Below are 17,496 nucleotides of genomic sequence, written 5' to 3' on the forward strand. Positions count from 1 at the left end.
TTTGTAAAAATGAAGCTCCACACTTTAATCATATCATCCAATTAATGGATGATGCTTGTTCCATGAAGTAAGAAATGATAAATTGTATTTATAATGGCCATTCATGTCTGTCTGTGAAGTGTGCACTGACCTGCTGCACTTAATTTGCCTTTAAAATATGCATACCTCAGACAAGACAGAAGCTGGAGGCCTGCCACATTTGAACCAAGTACTGCACTCAGCCTCATCTTACCTGCTCAGTCATTTCCCTCACATGAAATGAGTCAAAACCAATTGTCTCTTGTTTTCTAACACTGCATCTCTTAGCCATTAAACGAGCTGTTTCCATCTTTATTGTGCCTTTTGGGTTTTGTGTAGGACAACAGTGATAGCTGCATCTGTCATCAAAGGAAGAGAGAGAAAGACAGTGTATTTCCTCCAGAGCAGGAGGTGATAAAATTTGAAAACCCTTTTCTGAGAAGCTGCAACAATGGTTCCATTGATCTGTGCATTGAGCAGTCAACCCAAGCTGTACCACTTCTTGGAAATTCATTTCTGTGTTTGATGATTATAACTCAGTCATAGTGCTGTCCTCAGCAACTCACTCTGGCTATGACCTTGGTGGAGATACAGGATCAAAATCAATATTCACCTGCTGCTCTGGACATATGTGGGAGGTTTCTTTCACCCTGCAGGAAAGATGGTAATAAGTCTGTTTATCAGCACTTTCTAGTTGTAGTGGATTTGTGGCTATTTTATTGACCAGGCACTGAGTACCATGATAGGAGCCAATTTTTAGTCCTTTTCCCTTGTTACAGCTTGACAGTATCTTAAGGTGAAAAGAGCCCCAGACAATAACCCTTCATTCAGTCCTTACTCCAGCGACCCAGATTTGGTTACTGTACCACAGAAAGCAAGCTGAGTTTTTGTCATGGGTGACCTACAAAACTAGGCAAGCTTGATAAATTCTTCAAAAATGAATAGAAAACATGTGCATCCTATAAGATCTGTTTAGCATTCAGTCGTGGGACTTGTGTTGTAGTGATAGTCATTGAATATTTACAGCTTCTACACACCAAGGGGGGCACGCTGCTTCATTATTCACTTTGTTTGTTGTCAAGTTATCAGGCGGCTTCTGCACTGTCTGTTCACACTCACTGCTGCCACTATCCAATAATAGTTCAAAAATTTCAGAGAAACAGCAGACAGCAGCTGCTTGTCCCGTAATGGTTTTCTTTTTGATTTATCTCGGACCTGCCTTATGGTCGTCTCCACAAAGGTGAGCTAACAGTAACAACTGTGTATATCAGCATGAGGCCCTGGCTGAGTTTGAAAGAAACTTATGATGTCTGCAAGTCTTCCTAGACAGAAAGTCTGCTCATCAGTCTCTCAACCAACTGAAAGTAAAGCTTGTGTCTGACAGGGGAGAGGATAACACTGCTAAAGTAATCATCTACCAGGGATTTATTTATTTCCCTGAACCACTGTTGTTCAGATGCAACTAAGATAAAATGACAGACCACCGTAGTAAGACAGATGTTGTAGGTTGTACTCTTATTTTGATCTCCTCGGTCAACATTCTTGTGAAATAAATACCCTCTGTTCATTTACCCAAGGTTAAGCTTCTAGAGCTGCACAACACAGAAAGTTAAAAAGGGGCATGTTAGAGAGCATTTGTTCTTGTAAGGACGGTGGGAGTTATGCTGCTTCAGCTGGTTAGAAGTGTAATGTGTTTTACATTGCTTTAATGGGAAAACCAGGGTTGCATGAGAAGACTTACGTGGAGAGTGGATTGTCAATTCTGCACTTTCTGAATGTGTCTATACACAAAAGAGCATCAACTTTAATTTGTTGTATGGTTTGTGCATACCAGTGACATGCAGGTTGTGCACAGAACGTACATAGATCTGTTCATGTCAACACTGTCAATGATACTGGCCCTCATGAAGGCCACAAGGTGAAACACATTGGTCTAAGAATTAAGTTTGTGTATTATACAGGTGGAGTTCTGAGACTGTCATCACCACACAAATTATGTGACATGACAAGTTAACCATTTCTTCCGTTAATGTGAAGCCACCTCACAAGGGTGTAAAATGCTACTTTGTGTTTGAGGCTTTTTTTGGCACATGCATGCAGCTGTTTCTTTTATAGCTGAACAGATTTTTCTTTTAGTAGTTCTCATGTGATCCATTTTGAACCTGCCTCCTGACAGGAGCTGGATCAACTTGTTTGATGCTTAGATCTGCTTATTGAGTTGTGAGATTTGTAAACTCATACATGTTGTTTACGTGTATCTATAGAACCAGAACTTACCTGTACTAACTATGTAACCACGGAAACTCAGGTGGTGGAGGTCAGGTGGGTAGGGATGGTTGTGCATGTGTGGCAAGGTAAGTGGCTAGAGCTGTTACTTTATTGTACTATCAACAACACCACCCAAGGGAATTTCAGTCCCAGGAAAATCTTAAAAAATGTAACAACCTCAAGACTCCAAAAGGAAGGTCACAACAGATTTGGAAATCTCTTTGAGACATAGACCTTGTGTCCTAAGCCTCTTCAAACTGTTGCTGAAGCAAGTGTAGGCTGCAGCGTCAAACCAATAAAATTTTTTAAAAAAGTAAAAGAAAATCCTGACAGCTGAGGAAGTCGACGCGATATAAAGGTCTCTCGACTTTTTATAAAGGAGGTTTCTGCTGTGAGGTTGCAGCAGAAAAGCATCTTGGACTTTTTTACAAGGATGAACGATGTGATTATCACCAAGCTCCACATTAAACCCTGATCATATGCTCTGGCAGTGGACGTGGACAATGGGAGGCAACACGAAGACTTTGATATCAACACCTCAAAGCAACAAGTGGCTGCTTTCCCTACAGTCGAAGGGGATTAAGATTGACTGCAATATCATGGAGGCATGCAACCCTCTGCCCAGGAGGGAAACCAGCGACAAACCAGCTATCATAATGAGGTTTGTCAATAGAAAGCACAAGACCGCACTACTGAAGCAAGGAAGAAGAGTTGAAGGAACAAACATCTTCATCAATGAGCATCTCACAAAACACAATGCTGACATTGCCAGGAAAGCACGATACTTAAAGAAACAGAAGAAAATCCAAAACACATGGACTACAAACTGTTAAATCTTCATTAAATTAAATGGTTCACCTGGGGAGGCCAAGGAACTTGTCGTCAGGAGTATCTAGGAGCTGGATAAATTTCAATGATCAACATGATGTGGGCTGTCAGGTAACATACAGCTACACGCAACCATGACAATCACTGACAGCACTCAAGTAACGACATCTGGAACAATTACCAAATAATTCACAGGATGAATGATCATTACCTAATAGAATTTAAAACATTTGAATGCACTGATCGCAACTCATAGGATTTGGATGATGATGTAGACCCTGACAGTATTTTTTTCTCCTCCATCAATGACAACTGCAGATATTACACTGATGATTAGTACAATGGGAACATTAATACAAATGGCAAGTTATCAATTCTCCACTTTAACAGCTGGAGCATGTATGCAAACGTCACTAATATTAAGGAAGATATATGCCAGTTTACACAGCCATTTAACATAATTGCCATATCTGAAACCTGGATCAGCAGTGACAAGGGGGTGTTGCATTGTATGTTGACAAAACGTTAAAATTTCCAAGGGTAGATGACATGCCAGGCGTTGTTCACAACATGTTCTTGAATGCATAAGTTTGGAAGTCTGCAAAGAGAAAAAGAAAAAAATTATCATTAGCTGTATATACTGGGATACAGTGTATGAAGAAACTGATATGGATGAAGCATTTGTAAAGATATTTAAATCCTTATATGACAAACATTGTCCTATAACACAGTACTGAAGAAACATAAAATATACTGAATACCCTTGGATTTCAAAAGGACTACAAAATGCCTGCAAAAAGAAAAATGCATTATATAAGAGATAAAAAATGGTTTTAGACAAGTAAGTTACCCTATGTACTTTATAGATAAGGATAGAAAAATATATAATCTGTTAATAATATTAATCTGTGGTTGACAGATTAATGTTTTTGTAAACGTGGGACCTGAACTAGCCGGGAAAATCTCTGATCCAGTGCCATCTATAGGAAAGAATATATTGATAGGAAGAAACATCAGTTCAGTGTTTCTTACAGCTGTAAATGAGATGGAAAATATTTATATTGTTAATAAATGTAAAAACAAAATGTCCACCAATTGTGATGACATTGATATGACAGTAGTGGAAAATGGTCATTGAAGGGATCTATAAAACACTGTCATACATCCACAAACTATCATTCCAAATCAGCAAATTTCCACACAAAATGAAAATAGCAAAAAACAGACCGCTGTATAAAACTCGGAATGAATACCACTTCACAAATTACAGGCCTGTATCTTCACTCCCACAACTCTCTTAAATTCTAGAAAAACTCTTAAATGAAGGAATAGACACATTTTTGGATAAACACAATTTGCTTGTAGACAGTCAATATTGTTTAAGAGCAAACAGATCAACAACGCTGGCAATAATTGATTCATTCGAAGAAATTACAAATGCAATAGGTAATAAAAGGTTTGCTGTTGGGGTATTCATCAATCTTAAAAAAGCATTTGACACTATCAATCATGACATCCTAATGGATAAATTAGAACAGTATGGCATAAGGGGAACAGTCTTAAATTGGTTTAGAAGTTATTTAAGTGAAAGGCAACAGTTTGTGAAGCTGGGGAACTACATCTTATCATGTTTGAGCATTACTTGTTGTGTCCCCCAGGGGTCAGTGCTGGGACCTAAACGCTTTATTTTGTATATAAATGATTTATGTAACATGTCTACTGTTTTGAAGTTAATTTTATTTGCTGATGGTACCAGTTGAGGAGGTCAACACTGAACTAAGCAAATTAAAAAACTGGTTTGATAATAATAAGTTGTCATTGAATTTAAGCAAGACAAAAATTATGTTGAATTATGTGGTAATTGTGGGGGTGATTCACATGTGCAGGTTCAGGCAGGTTCAGGTAGATTGGATTATTTTTGAAAGGGTTCACGAAATTAAATTTCTTGGTGTCACAATAGATGATAAGATTAACTAGAAATCACACATAAAACATGTACAGAACAAATTATCTCAGAGAAGCATCTCAGTATTAAATACAGCAAAACATTTACTAGATTATAAATCACTACACATTCTTTACTGTGCACCCATTTACCATATTTAAAATACTGTGTAGCATAATGAGATAACAATTACAAAAATTCGCTGCATCCACTGATCATTCTACAGAAAAAAAGCAATAAGAATCATTCATAAGGCTGGATATCTAGATCACACTAAGACATTATTTATAAAGTCAAAAATAATAAAATTCATGGATATTGAGGAACTACAAACCGCACAAATAATATTTAAGGCCAAAAATAATTAATTACCAACTACTATTCAAACGTTTTTCTGTGATCAAGATGGGGGTTATATTCTTAAGGGAAATTTAACTTTAAAATTCAAAAGGGTGCGCACAACAAAGAAAAGCTTTTGTATTTCAATTTATGGTCTTAAATTATGGAATACATTAAAACAGAGAAAAAGCAACGCTCAAACATGAAACAATTTTAAAAAATGTATTAAGATATGATTTTTGTAGATACATGGCCAAAACAGGGGGTTGACAGTCACCAGTTTACAGGGATTATGGTATGGTGTTGCACTGGTTTGAAGTACTAATTATTATTATCATTTTTTTCTCTATCTTTTGCACTTTTTTTTCTTTCTCTAAATAACAATGTAAATATGTTGCACATAGAATATTGCATAGAAATTTCTTTTTTGTATAAAATGAAAGCATTTTATTTTTCAATAACTGATGGAGAAGGGGTGGGATTTAATATGTTTTTATTTACTCCCACTCCTTTACGGATATGTTTATGTTTATACATTATATCCTTATTGTGTTTCATTCTATTTAAAAAAAAAACAAAAACATATACGAAATAAATAAAGTTTGAATCAAATTTCAATCAAATCAGGTGTGGAAGGAAACCAAGAGGCAACCCCAGAGGCTGGAAAATGAAGCCAATGCAGAAGTGCCAGAAACTGCAGTTTATACATTGACCACTTGAGGCAGCCTCCAAAAAAGACACCATGTTGAAATTCCCAACTTTACAGCAGAAACATTTGGTCTCTTAAGGTAATTTCAACATTCATGACAACAGTATGTAGAATTACTTTTTATATAACTCACTCGTTACATTTTATTAAGGCCCAAAGTTACACATATTTAAGGTAGGGGCTGCTTGAGTTACAGGCTGTCTGCAATGTCTCGCCTCAGTCTGTGAGTCCAACACATTCTCATCCAAAGTTGTCACATGTTGCTGCTTTGCAGTGGACTCCCACATCTTTACATTAGGCTCTAGGTATCCCTCTGTGTCTGCTATTGACATTCCGAGATGCCGCTACTGTCATGTCAACACAAGCAAATGGTGGGATGGAAGGTTAGGTTTAGGCAAAAAAGGCACATGGTATGGTGTAGAAAAAAAACATCACATTTACACGGGAAGTAAACATCGGACTACCATGTGAAAGTCTGGGGTTTGTTGAATCCAACCACCACCCCTCCTGTCTGTTCTATTGGGACCTTTGGGTTCCTGATATTATGGCGTTGACACGACTGGTTCCATCTGGCCACGTTCTCAACTGACCAACTGACTGACCGTCACATCTGGCTTCAAAAAACTAAGATGGTGACCGCCAAACCAGTGGGTGATGGCAAGGTAGTTACTACCGGCAGTTGCTTGCCCGCTATTAACAGCAGAACAGAGACCAAGAAGGAGAAACGCTTGGCTGGAGGCCAAATCGATGCTGCGTGAAATTAGCAAAAGAGAATGAGCCAGCCTACGAAGTTGTGTTTAGCAAGAGCTTGAAGCAGAAAATACCGCCTCGAATCTGCTGCTTGCAGATGAGCCAACTATGCTGCAACAAATGCCAATTTAAAGCCAATGACACATGCAATGAATATGCAGGACGGGAAAACTGTAAGAATGCATATGTTGTAATCTCTGGGAACCTAAATGTAAGGCGACATGGCAACTGAACCAGACACACCAAACTATGGACTATACCACGGACAAAGAAGGCAGACAGGAAGTGCACATCTGAGCAGCCACAGAGAAGCTCTTTGTGTGTATGCTGTTACATCTACAAAGCATCTCACTTTAATATTTCTTTTATCCATGACTATATTTCCATGAATTTAACTTAATGTTTTACATGCTGAACTTGACAAAACCTCAACCACAGAAGAGACAGCTCAGGATACACTCCTACGGCTGAATTTGAAATGATGAATGATACATTTCTTTAATTTATGTTGATGAATTTTGGTTGTTATACATATTTAGTGACTCTGGTTGTTATAATGACCACAATGCATTGTTCTCCACAGGGTTGGGGTCAGGTTAGGGTCACTTGAATCCCCAAACAACAACATCATAAAATCAATTTAACATTCCTGACAGCGAGAGAGCTAATTACTCTTGAAATGGATGCCACCTAGATGTTTGAAGCATTTCCAGCTCTCCACTGAGTGAGGTAAAAAACTCCAAGTGTTCCCTTAATTCACAGCAGGGTCATTTAGATCAATTGCACCGAATGTGTTTGTGCCAGTGTGTTTCCCCTGGAAAAAAAGTTGCTTCACATTTGACTACAAGGAAGGCAGCAAGCTTTGTTTTTGTTTGAGAAGCTAACTATCCAGCAAAACCATGTCAGAGGATAACAAAGCATCAGCAGTCAGATTGTATTAAGACTGTGTGTACAGTGCCAGCAACCAGCTGCATTAGCATAGTACCAGGAGCACAGGATGCCCATGAGGGAAGTCCAAACAGAGGGATCAGCTCTGTGTTTCTCAGGGTCACACTCACATTCTCTTATTGTGATTGTTCTTCTCCACTTTAAAGAGTAGTACATGGCAGCTAAAAGAAGAAAGGTCCAAAAAGTTTTTTGTTTTTTTGGTTTTTTTTTAGAGTCTGTTGAAGTCTCTTCTCTCTATCCATTTCTGAATAAAGCCAAGTTTTGCCAGAGCCACAGATTCTCAAACAAAGCGTGCTTTGGTCTCTCAGGGTTGCCTCGCTCAGAGGTCCATGTGGAGAGCAGCCACCCCTCACAGTGAGAAAGCCAACCATCCGCCCAGAACTAAAACCTTAGCAGCAACTCAAAGCAATTTTCTGGCTATTTTGTTGATCTAATCCTTAGTTTGTGATGCTTGAGCACAGCGGTGTGACTGTATTTGTGTGCATGTGGACGTGCATGTGAAATAGTGTGTTAGAGTAAGACAGAGGGTGGGGGGACTCCTGAGAGCCCAGATCCTTAGCACTTCCATCAGCAAGCCACATTTGCACTTTTATAGTCTACCTGTCATGGAGGCACTCATCGTGTGTGTGTGTGTGTGTGTGTGTGTGTGTGCGTGTGTAATGGGGGGGCGGACTTGCCTCTGCCAGCTTGCCTTCTCTCTATCAGCGTATCAGCGCCTCCTTCTGGAATGTATTACCTGCTGACTGTCAGCCTCCCTCTTCATGCTCACATTAACATGGCTAGCTGAACAGGCTGTGTTTTTACGGCATCCACATCAGCGCGACTACATCAGGTGTGGCAGGGAAAATGAAACCCCTTCATACATATTCCATCACAGGGTTGGAATGTGCTGCGTATGCACATACAAACATTTTCCTGTTGGCTCCTCTCATCTGCTATTAACCTTTAGAGCAGCCAAGACACACACTGGTTTTATTAGAATCAGGAAATTATTGGTGTCAGCATCTCTGACAAGGTGGGCTAAAAAGAGTGTTATATAAACTCAGGCTGAGCCAGACACTGTTGAAAACTGGGCTTTTTTGCAGAATCTATATTAACAATTTGTAGCTGCATTAGTGACAGGCCAAGAATTGAACTTTATTACTCTCATTGTCTGTCAGCATAGAAATTAATAAAAAACTGGATTATTAAACAAACAAACTGCTTTAAATGCACAATTCAGGCTTAAATCAAAAATATATATTTTTCTTTTACCTGTAGTGCTGTTTATTATTCTAGATAGTTTTGGTGTGAGCTGCTGAGTGTTGGACATATCAGCCATAGAGATGTCTGTTTTCTCTTCAATGTAATGGAACTGGCACCACATTCATGTACTGCTAACTCACATCACAGCAACAGGGTCTGTGGATTATGTTGAGTAACTGGGTCATGATTTCTGGAAAGAGACATTGCTGATGACTTACAAATGTTTTGGCCATTGATCCCCACAAGCTGAGTACCATCAAGTTCCATTAGAGAGGGCAGACATCGCTACAGCTGACACCTCTGACTCTCACACCAAAACAGTGTATACTGATGAATAGCACTACAGGTACCAGTCAAAATATCAGCTGGCGCCCATTTTGTGAAAGTAGCCAGGCTGTTCTTATTCCAAACTCATCAAATAGCTCCGCTCTGTCTGTGCTGTTGGCGTACGAGTGTGATGCCAAAAGCCACCTTCCGAATCCACCCGGAACATGGCTGGACGATGTCAGCTGAGAGCGCGGCCAGACAGAACCAATGGCTTTGTTATTATATGCTGGGGAAGGCCAGACGGCACTAGGCGCGCCCACATACAATGCGCACAGAAACAGTCGAGTGCACATGAAACACGGGTTGCAATAATGCCTGTGATGACATTATATAGGGAGTGCAAGTGCGCTTATGGGGCAGGTGGATGGGGAGGTCATGGGTCGCACAAACAACTGAATTTCATGCAGGACTCTGTGTTTGCTTCCTGTGTGGATATGAGGTGTGTATAGATATGTTTTTTTTCCTACACCTTACCATTTGCTTTTTTTGCCTAAGCCTAACCATCAGTGACTTTGTTGACTAGTCCTAACCTAGTCCTCACGGACTGTGTTGATTGCCATGTGCTCATGTTGTGTAAACATAAAAACTTCCTCTCAACATGTGTATTTGTGTACATCACAGTAACAGCATCCCAAAATGTAAGCAGCTGAGGCAGAAGGAAACCTAAAACGTCATGGGTAGAGGCGGAAGGTCACTGACTTATGCCCATCTGTGCACCCATGGGCATCTTGGTCTTAAGATGAGGTGTTAGGTGTATCATTGGTGTATTGCTATTTTGAAGCAGCAGAGTTTGATTGTGCCATGTACCAGCAAAACCCAGCCTCAAGTCAGAATGGTGCAGTATTCCCTGCCATTTAAAGGCAGCATTATTAACATATTAAGATACGTCTGCATAGGTGGACTCACAGCAAATATACACTCTGCCTGTTACACACACAAGGATGTGCTGATAGGTTGTGGGTGGGTAATAATCTATCATTTATGAGGACGAGCTAATGTCATTCTGTAAAATGTGAGCATAACAGAGAGCAGAGCAGAGCTGCACAGCTGCTGTCCAACTCCACATTAAGAGAGACACTGTGTACATTTGCGCACAAAGAGCAGCATAATGTCATTGATTTCAGAAGTTAAAAGTTTAATTACACATTCCCTGTCAATGTTATTATTTTGGGTTTTAGTTTTGATGCTAAAACCCAAAATTAGCATTTTCACAAATATTGTGGGACATTAAATGTCCCACAATATTTGCTGCAGTGACATCACTGCTTTTACTGCATTACTCTCTTGCCTCTCCAGGTTACAAAATCACCATTTAAATAGTAGTGTGCCATCTGCAGGTACACTTGGCTTTTAAAGGGGAGATGGCACTGATTGGTTGAGTTCATTTTAAACCCAAAATACACCTATGACTAATTAAATAAAGCCCCTCTGGATGCTTTACTTTGTGCCCAGATTATGCACCATTTAACGAGCAAAGTGGAGTTGGACACATCCTATGTCTCCGATGCATTTGGTGGAAGCAGTACGAATCATATCAGAGAAATAAAAGAAAACACATGACTGTCAGGGGAGCAGTCAAGAAATGCTGACGTGACAGTTTGCAGGTAGCGGGAAAGTTTTTGCCGACCTCTGTGCTTTACAGGAAGCCCACAGATGGTCTAACCATACACGGCTATTAATCTGTCAGCTTGAGTTTTTGCAGAGAGAAGAGGAGGCCATGCAGGTGCTGTCAGGCTATTTGTGGCAACCTATCTCAACATAGTTAGATAAAGAAAAGATCTTTAAGATCTTTAATCTCACACACAGCCCCTGCAGTAACTTCCACTCTTGGTCCTTGGAGGAACTGTGAGGAGAATGGCCCCAGTGTCATCTGCTAAGTGTTTGTCTCCTCCTCTGAGAGCAGATGGGCTGAAATGGGTCAGAGGCAGCAACAGGATTGGACATGGTCTTTCTTTTGTTGGGAGTAATAGAAGGTTAACGGCTTTCAGTTCAATACTATATTATTTCAGCTCAGCTATGGCTCCCACTGTGTGTGTGTGTGTGTGTGTGTGTGTGTGTGTGTGTGTGTGTGTGCGTGCGTGTGTGTGTATTGAGGTGTGGTGGACCTATGCCAATGAATATATCAAGAAAGTTAAGGGCAAAAAAGTGAATATCCGACACCTTTTCCACATAACAAAGTAATAAACAATGTGATAAAGTTGTGTGCCTGAACAGAAGTGACTCTCATAAATTTTCCCTTCATGTTGTATTTTTTTATTTTTTTATTTTGGGATTCAGGACAAGAACACCTATTTGATTCCTGAACAGACTCGATTCTGCAGTGAGGTGCGACTTCCTCCAGAGTGGCAGTCAAGGTGTCATCATGGAGATGAAAGGCTTCCTCTTCGGCTGTGTGACCGTGGCCCTACTGTTCGAGCTCTCCACTGCTGGTCTGGTTAAGAAGGTCATCCGCCACCGTAGAGAGGCTCTGATGCCTAAGAAAACCCAGGAGAATCTCACCCTTCCCCATCCCGACCAACCAGTGGTGTTCAACCACGTCTACAACATCAATGTCCCTTCCACCTCCCTCTGCTCCGTGGACCTCGACTCGCCTGGTGACACCGAGCTCAAACACAAGAGTGCCCCAATGGACATGCAGAACACAGAGCACATGGAGCACACTGTGGATGGCGACAATCAGATCATTTTCACCCACCGCATCAACATCCCCAAGCAAGCATGTGGCTGCAACAACCAGCTGCCAGACATGAAGGATATCCTGAACAGGCTGGAGATGCTGGAGTCAGAGTTGTCTAGTCTGAGAGAACAATGCAGCAGTGGGTCAGGCTGCTGTGGAGCTCAGGTTACAGGTATGTCTATACCTTTCACTTAATGCACTGTTGTAATGTCAATAATGTGTTAGAATGGCAGTGTGTTTCTAGTTTACTGTACATCAAGTCTATTCAAGTGAAAGTGCTACTAGCAAGTTGTGTTTGAGAGCTGATAGATCATGAAGATGGATTTCAAATAAGAGAACAAATGCAACAAAATTTTATGAACTGTCCTAGGCCATAGCAATGGCTTTGGATCTTTTAGTCCATGAACTTCAGGCAGGATTTTACATCACTGCCACCCCTTTTCCAAAACACAAGTAAAAGATTTAACTTCCTGCTTTTTAAGCAGTCATTGTTTACCATTCATCTAAAGACATATAAATATAAATATAAATATAAAGACATGAAAATCTATGAAATTAATAAAATACAAGGAATTTTACATTCAGTACATACAGTTGTAAGACTTGACATCTGATTTGTCACAATCTAACGTTGACTTTTTGATGCAAATGCTGACTAGATTCTTATGGTCTTTTTCAAGATGTCTAAATTTGTTTATCGATGTCTCCTATCAGGACTTGAAATTAAACAACACTGTCAATAAAAAGCCTCTTGGCTGCGAACTTTTAGTTATGGGTTGTCAGAGCATTCACCATGTCACTAAAATTTAATGTCTGTACAAACATTCTGATTGTTTGTTGAAATGTATTGAAACTAATGGACACCTGGAAGTTAATAATAATTTTGCAAAAGGGTGGTATATCAACATAAATTATAGTGCAACTAGAGAATACAGAAAAGAGTGCCTCATGTCGATTTCATGCTATAGATTGCCCCATTGTGCATTAAATATTACAATTAAATCTAATTAAGACTATAGGGCAAGTTGTTTTTGACACAAAGCCAGAGTTTGTGTATGCATTGCACAAAATTTAATCAGTTTTGCAATACTGCCTTTTCTTCTTCTTCCATGACAATTCTTGCCTTTCCCTAGGTGAAGTTTCCACAAAACCCTACTGTAATGGCCGCGGGAACTGGAGCACTGACACCTGCAGTTGTGTATGTGAGTCTGGATGGAAGGGCACTAACTGCACTGAACCTGACTGCCCCAATGACTGCCAGGATCAGGGCCGCTGTGTGGCTGGCAAATGTGAATGCTTTGAAGGCTTTGGTGGAGACGACTGCGGTATTGAGCTCTGCCTGCTGGACTGTGGTGACTATGGCCACTGTGTCGACGGGTCCTGTCTCTGTGAGGAGGGTTTCATTGGTGAGGACTGCACACAGACCAACTGCCTCAACAACTGCCTGGGCCGTGGGCGCTGCGTAGATGATGAGTGTGTTTGCGATGAGCCATGGACGGGCTTCGACTGCTCTGAACTCATCTGTCCAAATGACTGCTATGACCGAGGACACTGTATCAACGGCACCTGCTACTGTGAAGAGGGCTACAGTGGAGAAGACTGCAGTGAAATCACTTGCCCTGGAAACTGTAACAACCGGGGCATGTGCATGAGTGGCCAATGTGTGTGCCAGACTGGCTACATCGGAGAGGACTGCTCAAAGCTCACCTGTCCCAAAAACTGCAATGAGAGAGGCCATTGCTTCAACGGGAAGTGCATCTGTGATCCAGGATTTGAGGGTGAAGATTGCTCCATCCTGTCATGCCCTGACAACTGCAGTGACAGGGGCCAGTGTGTTAATGGAGAATGTATATGTGAAGTGGGATACCAAGGTGAAGACTGTAGCGAGCTCTCCTGCCCTAATAATTGCCAAGATCGTGGACACTGTGTTAACGGTCAATGCATGTGTAGCAAAGGCTATGCTGGAGAGGACTGCAGCATTAAGACCTGTCCAAAAGACTGCATGGGACGTGGAGAGTGCATGGACGGCAAGTGTGTGTGCTTCGTCGGCTTCACAGGGAAAGACTGCGGTGAGCTGACCTGCCCCAATAACTGCCTGGACCATGGTCACTGTGTGAATGGACAATGTGTTTGTCATAAGGGTTTCACTGGTGAGGACTGCAGTGAGAAGACATGTCCCAAGAACTGTCTTGACAGAGGTTACTGTGTCAATGGAAACTGCGTGTGTTACCAAGGTTTCACCGGGCTGGACTGCTCCATGCTGACTTGCCCAGAAGACTGTCAGAACCAGGGACAATGTGAGAACGGAGTGTGTGTTTGTGATGAAGGCTTCATTGGGGAAGACTGCTCTGAGGGTAAGATATACTGTGCGTGCAATCCTGTGAGGCTTTCCACAGGTTCATTTATTAGAATGTAGTTGAACATGTGTTATTTACACCCTACAGCCTACTTCACAATACTAATGGTGAGTGTGACAAAAGTCAGATACATTTTCCGTTTCTACAAATAACTACTTTAAAGATACTTAAATCATTGTTTGGCCTATTAGTGGAGCAAATTTACAACAAGCTTAAAATGACACGTTTGACATTTTGATCCTGTAAAGCTGATATAGCTAATGTGTCAGCAAAATTATTGCCTGCTTACTCATCCACATCACATGCAGCAGCATAGTCTGGAGACTATTTCAGAGACTTGTTCCATGGGCCAATTACACCAACACAACTTATGCCAGGTCTTAAGAGGAGTCGCTCATACCTTGGCATTTTAAATCCAACCTCAACATTACAATGGTTGCACCAACAGGAATTAAGCCTTCAACTCACCAAGACCAGGGATAAATCTTGTGCCTAGTCAGGAGCATGCGTACAGCCAAAGTCTCTACTGTTTCAGCAGCCTGATACACAGCACAACCCATTTCAAAGTCCATTTCATGTGTCCTTTTTTTCGAGCCAACATTCAAACATAAACACATCTTGTCCTTCACCTCAGCTTGATGAATGATTGACCAAACAAATGCTCATTGATCAAAAATGCCCTGCTAATGAACATTATCAAGCAAGATAGCAAGCTAATGAGCAGGTCAGCAACAGCACTAATGACCCACAGAGAATTTTAAACTGCAACACACACAGAGGGAGTGGGACTTCATTGTCTGCTCAGGAAGCCATTACTCCAAAATATCTTCACATAGCTAATAGTGGTTTGCTGCTATATTAAAGCTCTAAATGTTGCTTTAACATTGCTACTTGTACTTTTTTTCGGTGGACTGCAGCAAGACTAGAAACAAAATACCAAAGTGTGTTGCTGACTTACTGAGTCCACTCCATTTCTGTGAACCAATTCACCGAATTACATGTAATTGTGAGGGCTGGGATAGCTGCAGCTGCCAATATGTATCTGTCAGCTGACAAAACAAACAATGGTGTCGGTCTACAAGGCAAAAGCCATGGTAGCTTTCCAAAACATTGTCATCCCAAGTTGTCATATAGTGAAGCTATATAGAAGAGTTTCAGGAGCAGGACCACCCCTCTACCGCACCTCAAACGCGCCTCTTCCGGCTTAAATATCCTCCTAACCCGATCTCCCCCTTTCGTTCTCGTTATTCTGCACGAGCGCGTACCAACACACCACGTAGCGTTTCGCTCTCGGTCGACTGCGGTTCGCTCACTCGCCCCTATTATGGATTCTGTCTCTCTGTCCCCGTCGGATGATGACCTGTTCGGTAGAAGCCGTGATGATGGCCCTCACCGTCTCCATCTGGCCGTGCAGGCGTCCTCAGGGTCCGACGCCGACGACTTCTCTGTCGCCGACCTCGGCAGTGCAACCGGCCGCCGGCCTCTCGGTTCCCTTCTTGGTCCGTGTTCCACCCGGCTCCTCTCTGCTCACCGTCCAGATGTACGGCTCGGCCGATGGGTCCTCTGCATCTCCTGGTCCGCCGCCCTCAGCGGAAAGAAGAGGACGCGGTCGCCCCCGTGCAGCCCTGCGCCGCCGCAGTTCTCCTACTCCATCGCCGCGGAAGATGGTGGCGGCCTCCCGCCGTTGTCTCGACTCTGCCGGCTCGGCAGCTCGCCGTTGAGCGATGTGCGCTGGAGCGCAGCGTCACCACGCTCCAGCGAGGTCTCCCGATTGCAGGCCGCCTTTGAAGACCGGGGAATACCGTTTTGCAGAACTGACAACAAAGCTTTTTGACATCCTGGCATCTGAGTGCCACTCTGTCAACATCGGCACTCTTCCGGGTGAGGTCATCGCGGCGGCTCCCGTCGTGCGCCATGTCAGCACCTCTGTTAAAGGGCCGGTTCGTCTTCAACCACTTCCGGCGGACCGTGCTGAATAGGAAGCGGGGACCTGCTGCCTCTGGCCTGTCAAGTCAAGTCTTGTCAAGTTGGTTTTATTTGTCGAGCCCATTATCACAAAACATGGTTTGCCTCAGTGGGCTGTACAGTTTTACGACATTCCTCTGCCCTTAGACCCTCACATCACCCAAGGGAAAACTAGTAAGGAGCATGCGTACAGCCAAAGTCTCTACTGTTTCATTTTAAATTTTTAGCTGCAACACACACAGAGGGAGTGGGACTTCATTGTCTGCTCAGGAAGCCATTACTCCAAAATATTTTCACATAGCTAATAGTGGTTTGCTGCTATATTAAAGCTCTAAATGTCGCTTTAACACTGCTACTTGTACTTTTTTTCGGTGGACTGCAGCAAGACTAGAAACAAAATACCAAAGTGTGTTGCTGACTTACTGAGTCCACTCCATTTCTGTGAACCAATTCACCGAATTACATGTAATTGTGAGGGCTGGGATAGCTGCAGCTGCCAATATGTATCTGTCAGCTGACAAAACAAACAACGATGTCGGTCTACAAGGCAAAAGCCATGGTAGCTTTCCAAAACATTGTCATCCCAAGTTGTCATATATTGCTGCTTTGCAGTGGCCTTCCTTGTCAACATATTACATCCAAGGTATCCCTCTGTGTCTGCTATTTATAATCTGGGATGCCGCTACCTTGATGTCAACACAAGCACGTGAAGGAATTACACTGCATGTGGTTATTTTTAGACAACAACAGCACATGGCAACTAACTCAGGGACATCAAGTAACACACATGCTGGCATGGATGGTTAGGATTAGGGGAAGTAGGCACATGGTAAGGTGTAGAAAAAAAACACAAAACAAAACATCACATTCAGATGGGAAGTAAACACAAGCCTCCCTAATGAATGTATGGGGGAAAATACAGGAAAATACAGTTTAACAACCTAAGAATCTTAATAATATAAATAAATAGATCTGAAATATAAATAAATTAAAAAGTAAGTAGATTAATAGAATAAATAAATACCTAAATAAATAAAGATAAATAAGAAAGATTAGCTAAAAGCTAGACTAAAAAGGTGGGTATTGAGCCTGCATTTAAAAATCTGAACACTTTCTGCAG

At 41.7% G+C, this 17,496-nt stretch overlaps 1 protein-coding gene across 4 annotated transcripts in view; it reads left to right on the forward strand.

The window, feature by feature from the left end:
* Window positions 1–17,496, forward strand: part of tncb (tenascin Cb) — a 178,990-nt gene that overhangs the window by 72,483 nt on the left and 89,011 nt on the right. For all 4 annotated transcript variants that reach the window (XM_088077260.1, XM_088077262.1, XM_042488001.2 and 1 more), the window contains exons 2-3: window positions 11,655–12,226; window positions 13,188–14,408. In XM_088077260.1, coding sequence (XP_087933386.1) covers window positions 11,740–12,226; window positions 13,188–14,408 — 1,708 coding nt within the window. In that variant the 5' untranslated portion in view covers window positions 11,655–11,739. The remainder of the gene's footprint in view (window positions 1–11,654; window positions 12,227–13,187; window positions 14,409–17,496) is intronic.

The sequence above is a fragment of the Plectropomus leopardus genome, chromosome 4 (genome assembly GCF_026936395.1).
Source record: "Plectropomus leopardus strain MGB_pleo_1.0 chromosome 4, ASM2693639v1, whole genome shotgun sequence".
Taxonomy (NCBI): Eukaryota; Metazoa; Chordata; class Actinopteri; order Perciformes; family Serranidae; genus Plectropomus; species Plectropomus leopardus.